The sequence below is a fragment of the Mandrillus leucophaeus genome, unplaced genomic scaffold, assembly GCF_000951045.1.
Source record: "Mandrillus leucophaeus isolate KB7577 unplaced genomic scaffold, Mleu.le_1.0 Scaffold40, whole genome shotgun sequence".
Taxonomy (NCBI): Eukaryota; Metazoa; Chordata; class Mammalia; order Primates; family Cercopithecidae; genus Mandrillus; species Mandrillus leucophaeus.
Genome location: NW_012104254.1, coordinates 26,478 through 33,047, shown reverse-complemented (window position 1 = coordinate 33,047; position 6,570 = coordinate 26,478). Strand labels below are relative to the sequence as shown.

Below are 6,570 nucleotides of genomic sequence, written 5' to 3'. Positions count from 1 at the left end.
AAAAAAAAAGGTCAATCTACTAACTTGTATTTTTTTTTTAATTTTAAGGGAAGAAGGAGCATGGATATGCCCAATCCTCCCTATAGAAGAACAATACCAACCTAATACATTAATTCTAGCCTTGCAGCTGCTTCTCCCAACATCATTTTGGACCTCGAAAGTATATTCTCCACTATCTTTCTTTTCTGTAGAAATAATCTTCAGTATTGAGACTGTATCAGTAACACTGATTTTATATTTTGAGCCCAGGGTCAGTTCTTGGCCATCTTTAAACCATTTGGCTGTAATCTCCTTAGTCCCTGAAAATTTAACCTGCAAAGTGGCTGGGTCTCCATGGGTGACATCTATAGACACAGCTTCCTCGGTGATTGTTGCAGGTTCTGTAGAAAACAAAGGGATAGATGTGGGTTGTGCATTACCCTGCTGAAAGGCTTACATCTGCATTTCTTCCTCAAATCCAAGGCAAACTTTCTGAACCAACCTTTTACTGAGAGTAATGCAGAACATCTTTGTATTCCTGCATCATTTTTGGCCTGACAGACATATTTCCCATCATGCTTGACTTCAACGCCACTGAGGTACAAACTGGCCACATTGTTCTCAAAGGTCATTCTTATATTATCATCTTCAGTGATTTCATCGTTGTCTTTTAGCCAAGTCACCGTAATTGGCAAGGAGCCCTTCAGCGTGGCCTGGAAGGCAGCTGTACCTCCTCGGAGGGAGCTGGTACTCTCAATCTTCTTTATGAAGGATGGGGGTTCTAACAGAAGAATTAATTCTCAATCAATATTATCCCTAAAGTAAAACTGGCTTAAAAAAAAGAATTGACTCTTCAGCAGAACCAGTCCATCACTGGAACCAACACTAACCTCTTAAAGTCACCCTGGCACTGCAGATGCTGCTGCCCACCTCATTGGTCACCCGACACTGGTATTCACCAGCATCTGCAGCTACAAACTTGAGGATCTGCAGGCTAACCAGATGATCCTGAATGAAGGTCTTAAACTTTCTACCACTTCGCAGGGTTGTGTTGTCTTTGAACCAAGTGATCTCAAAAGGAGGAGTGCCTGCCACCTCAGCCAGCAACATGACATCGTACTCCTTTAAGACTTCAATTGGTTTAAATTCCTTGGTAAAGTAAGGTGACTCTACAGTAAAAAAGGAATGATTTGCATTAAGGGAGGAGGGGTCTGTGCCATGGGCCATAACTTTGGCAACACAAGAGGCAAAGTGAACACAAACCTTTGACTATTATAATGCTACTGCAGTGGTCACTGCCAGCCTCATTCTGGGCCTCACACATATATTCACCACTGTCTTCGATGCCAACATCTGTCAGTTTTAGAACTGCAGCAGACTCCACAAAAGACATTCTGTGTTTGCTGCTCTCCTTAATTTCTCTATCATTTGCAAACCATGTTATTTTAATTGGAGGGGTACCAGTTACTTTGCAGGCTAGCTGGGTGGCATCTCCCTTCTTTAACAGCTGTGATGGCTCTAACTTTTCAACAAATGTGGCAGGTTCTGTGGAAGGAAGGAATTTATTAAGAAATGTGAGAAAGAGGAGAGAATGTATAACAAGGGTAGCACAGAGATGTCAAGAAAACAATGCAAACCTTTTACAAACAAGTTTGCACTGCATTCCACGCCTCCAGCGACATTGCTGACTTTACATGTGTATGTGCCTGAATCAGAGGTTTTTACTGCATAAAGTTCCAGGGAACTCTCTAAAGCTTCTTTGGTGATATAGCAGCTTCCACCAGAAACCAGCTCTTTGTTGCCCTTAAACCATCTGATTGTGAGAGGAGTAGATCCTTGGAAAGTGCTCTTCAGGCAGACTGCTGAGCCAGGCAGAACATCCTTTGAGCTGGGTTTAATTACAAAACTGGGTGGTTCTGAAGAAGGGGTATAAGAAAGAATTTCAAAGGGTTAAGAGGTCTGATCTAAGGGAAGACGACTTAATTTGAACATAATCTTTAATAAGGATAAAATGCAAAGTCTCCAGCCAACCTTGCACAATCAGGGCTCCACTGCTGTCTTTGCTTCCCACGGAATTTGTGGCTCGACAAGTGAAATTGCCTGCGTCGTTCATGTCTACTCTGATGATCTCCAAAGAGGCTGTGCCTTCCACAAATGCTATCCTGTATCTGTCAGAAGAAGTTATTTCTTTGCCATCCTTAAACCAGGACACCCTCATGGGAAGGGAGCCTGCAATTTTGCAGTCCAGTCTGCAGGTACCATTAACAACACTATCCACGTTGCGCAAGGGTTTGGTAAAAAATGGAGCAATGTCTCGATCTGTTTGTGGCACAAGAAGGGAGAAATGGTCAATATAGAAAAGTGCTCAGTGATTGACTTTAGGCCATTTGTTGGGTTTCAAATGCATATGCAGCATCATTTTCTAAAAATACTAACCTAATACAGTGAATGTGGTCTCACAGGAGCTGCTGCCCACTTCATTGGAAATCTCAAATGTGTATTGGCCACTATCGTGCAGCTCAGCTGAATAAAATTTGAGCTGAGCAACATTGTTTTTAAAACTTATTCGGTATTTTTTACTGGCGACCAAGGGTCTCCCATCTTTGTACCATTTGGGCTTCAGTTCTGGCGTGCCTGCCACTGTGTACTCCAGTGTGGCGGGATCTCCTGCTGTCACCTGGATCAGTTCTGCTCGCTCAATGATTTTGGCAGGTTCTACGATGGTATGAAATAGTTAGGATCCTAAATGCATATTAGGGTTTCACTTTAAATCTAAGTAGCAATTTGAGGTTTAAATGTTCCTACACAAACCTTTAACTATTAATTCCCCAACAGATGTTTGGCTTCCAGCTTCATTTTCAGCCAGGCACGTGTATTTTCCTCCAAAACTAATCTGAACATCAGGGATTATCAAGACTGCAACACCACTGGAAAAGCTCATTTTGATTTTTCCGTCTTCTCTAATGACCTCTTGTCCTTTCATCCATGTGACAGAAATGGGTTCTGACCCTCTCACAGCAGCTTGCAGGGTAACAGTTTGTCCTGCTAGTGCAATAAAATCATCTACTTTCTTTACAAAGGTTGGAGGTTCTAGTTAAGGAAAGAGAGCACATAAAACATATCATTTCCCAAACACTTTCAACACCATCTATATTTAAGAGTTTTATCAAGATTATATTTATCTTGTCCCATAGTATTTCACAGTGTTAATTAGAAGAAGAAATAAAAGTTAAGAATAATTATAATTCCATCCAAGAGACAGAGGCATAGACGATACATGTTCGTCAGCTGACAAAATGGCTTATTATGTAATTCCCTTTTGGTATCAGATAATAGATATTTACACTGGTCTCAGGAAAAAGACCAGGCGAAAGTTATTGACTTTGTTCCCAAGGTCCCAGGTCAAACCAAGACAAAACAAATTTAAAGGATAGGACAAGAGAAAAAAGTATCCGTTTTTCTTCCATGGGGTAAGAAAGCTATTTTGACAATTTGTTAAAGAGACATTAGCTTTTCAAGCACTAACCTTTGAGTAAGTGTGTTGCCCTGCAGCCACACTTGCCAACTTCATTAGCAACAACACATTCATAGTCACCAACATCTGCACTATTAAAAGAAAAGATCTCCAGACACACAAGAGACTTCTGAGAAAACAATCTGTATTTTTTACTACTTCGAATTTGTTTCTTATCTTTGAACCAGCTAATTTCAAATGGTCCAGTGCCTGAGATTTCACACTGAAGTAGAGCATTTGTTCCTCTCACTATGTCCGCAGGCTCAAGAGTTTTGATGAAAGAAGGAGGTTCTACAAAAGCATGAAAGCATGGTGTAAGTAATGAGTAATAAATAATTGAAAGGGAAATCTTTTCTCAGAAAAATACTGCATGGAAAGTCAGTAAACAAACCTTTGATAACTATTTCAGTACTGCAGCTGTCACTGCCAACGTCATTCACGGCTTCACATGAGTAACTTCCACTGTCTTCAACTTTTACATCCGTAATATCAAGTATGGCCTCAGAATTGACAAAATACATTCGGACTGTGTTACTTTCACTGAGTTCTTTGTTATTTTTAAACCAAGTAACCTGGATCACAGGTGAGCCTTTCAGCTTGCAATGGAGGCGTGCTGATTCACCTGGCAGCATTAAATAAGAGGGATCCACCTTCTTCACGAAGGATGGTGGTTCTACATGAAGTTTACAAAAAAGAAAAAGGAGAAGATATCTGAAACATAAACTCCACAAAAGAAAAGTAGACATATACAACAAAGAGACCCAACACACATAAAATTTCTGAAAAAGTTGTGGTGCATTTAATAGGTTCCTATCATTCTAAGACACTTTCCCAGTCTCTTGGTTTAAAATAAAACAACAATAAACAGACTACCTACACAAAGAACAATTTTATAAAAGAAGATAGTTAGGAATTTCCCAGACACTTGGAATTTTTTCTTAGAAGAAATTTTAAGCAAGCTTTAATAGCAGACAATTTAGAAGAACAAAAGTAAGTGAACTTTGAAGAGGATTAAAAACATAAAATCAAACAATGCCAGGACTTTCCCAAACCATAATGTTTGCTGAATGGCATCATTTTAATAACAAAGTGTACTGACTGAATTGTTTGCCAACGGTTTTTCTACCGAGGATTCCTTGCAGAGAAAGGACTGGAAATACATTCACATGTTTCTTACCTCTGACAGTGACTGTGGCTGAACAGGAGCTGCTTCCAGCCTCATTTGAAGCTATACAGACATAGGTTCCTGAATCTCTCAGTTTGGCCAGAGGAATCTCAAGTGTTGCTATTTTATCTTCAAAACAGATCTTATAATCTTTCCCTGGGGGGAGTTTTTGCCCATCTTTGTTCCACGTAACTGTGACTTTTCTGTCTTCATCTACTTGGCACTCAAGGTGGACCTTCTTATTGATAGCAGATTGCACAGGCTCTAATTCTTTAATGAAACGTGGCTTATCAATGATGACCAACTCTGCTTGGCAGATGTCTGCTCCAAATTTGTTAGAAGCCTTACAAGAATAAACTCCTCTATCTTGAATGGTAAGGTTTGAGAGTTCTAAAATGTGTTTGTTTTCTGCGTCGGAAATCTTCCGGTTCGGTGAAGGTGAGAGTGCAGCACCATCTTTCTGCCAAATGGTTTCTATCACAGGAGTCCCTGTCACTGTGCAGAGGAACTTGGCTGCCTTACCCACAAAAGTCGTAAGGGACTTAGGTCTGGAGAGAAAGGTTGGTGGATATGCCTCTGCAAAAGAAATTTTTCCAGCATTACATTTAGTCCCCACCAAAGCACTTGCTGTAATTATATATTCCGAGACAGAGAAAAGATGAGTTAAGTCTTTAGATAGACGTGAGCCATAATTTAAAATAGAGTAATGCGTTAATAAGAACAAAAGATTGTCAAAGGAAAGGGATGAGAGTGTTCTTTATAAAGGAGCAAGACATCACTTTACTTTTCTCTATCAAAGAAAAGACAAGTGTTCCTTTATTAAGTAACATTGCTAAAGATTTGTCCATTTTAGTGGCTGATTGTTTAATTATTTGATAAGCTATTGAGCTGATACTTTAATTCTGCAAATTAGAAGACTATGTAAGGAAGATAAAGAAAATGTATTTGACTCTTCTGAAGAGTAGGGATATTAAGTGATAAGAAGATTGAAGTAGTTGTGTAATGTCTTTGTAACCCTCATGTCAACTGCCTGGAAATTCTTATATGGCTTAACTATGAATGCATCCTCTAGGCCAACTCAAACTTGTAAAAATATTTAATAGCAGCAACTTCCCTTTTACATTCTGCATCTTGAAGCCAGACTTTCAGAACCTCTCTTTTTAATTTTTTTAAGTCATCCTCTTTATGCTTTCCTCTTATTATCTGAAGCTTCAATATTAGTTGCATTCCTAAATTGACCTAATTTGAGTAAAGAAACTTCAAAAAGTGTCAGTATGAATAATATCATGCACTTGGTTTTATGGAGACATTTTGACCAGAGTGAAAAGCATTGGTTGGGTCCATCATGGGCCTGGGTTTTTCTTAGGATCATGTAAAAGGATTGTAGAGAAGAGGAAGCTATAGGGAACCTGATCGTTTTCATGTCCAAGAGATGTGCTGCATTTGCCCTTCCCCTTGATATTCTCATTGACAAAGAAGACCAAGAGACAGCCTTCCCTGACAGTCCAAGTATGGCTTGACTGCATCTCTACCCCTGTCCTCAAAATATAGTTCATACTCACACTTTCTCTTGGGAAGAGGGAAAGAAAAAAAGAAAGATAGAGAGGAAGGAAGGAAGAAAAGCTAGCTACTAATATTTTGATTAATGAAGGAATTCAAGTATTTGATGAGTGTTATTAACTATTTGAAAGTCAACCTATGTTTCAATTAGAAAATTGGGAATAGGATATTTATGTAGTTGTCTTATTTTCTTTTTCTTTCTTTCTTTCTTTTTTTTAGATGGAGTCCCACTATGTTGCCCAGGCTGGAGAGCAGCAGTGCGATCCTGGCTCACTGCAACCTCCACCTCCTGGTTTCAAGCAATTCTCCTGCCTCAGCCTCCTGAGTAGCTGGGACTACAGGTGCGTGACAC

The 6,570-nt window shown here is 39.5% G+C and overlaps 1 protein-coding gene across 1 annotated transcript in view; it reads right to left on the bottom strand.

Moving 5' to 3' along the window:
• LOC105548088 (titin) overlaps nt 1–6,570 on the bottom strand; it is a 222,251-nt gene that overhangs the window by 202,829 nt on the left and 12,852 nt on the right. Inside the window, exons 7-17 of the mRNA XM_011991956.1 lie at nt 4,671–5,234; nt 3,885–4,166; nt 3,506–3,784; nt 2,791–3,069; nt 2,416–2,694; nt 2,011–2,298; nt 1,617–1,895; nt 1,243–1,524; nt 870–1,148; nt 482–760; nt 102–380 (exon numbers count right to left, since the gene is read on the bottom strand). Of these exons, the coding sequence (XP_011847346.1) occupies nt 102–380; nt 482–760; nt 870–1,148; nt 1,243–1,524; nt 1,617–1,895; nt 2,011–2,298; nt 2,416–2,694; nt 2,791–3,069; nt 3,506–3,784; nt 3,885–4,166; nt 4,671–5,234 (3,369 nt within the window). The remainder of the gene's footprint in view (nt 1–101; nt 381–481; nt 761–869; nt 1,149–1,242; nt 1,525–1,616; nt 1,896–2,010; nt 2,299–2,415; nt 2,695–2,790; nt 3,070–3,505; nt 3,785–3,884; nt 4,167–4,670; nt 5,235–6,570) is intronic.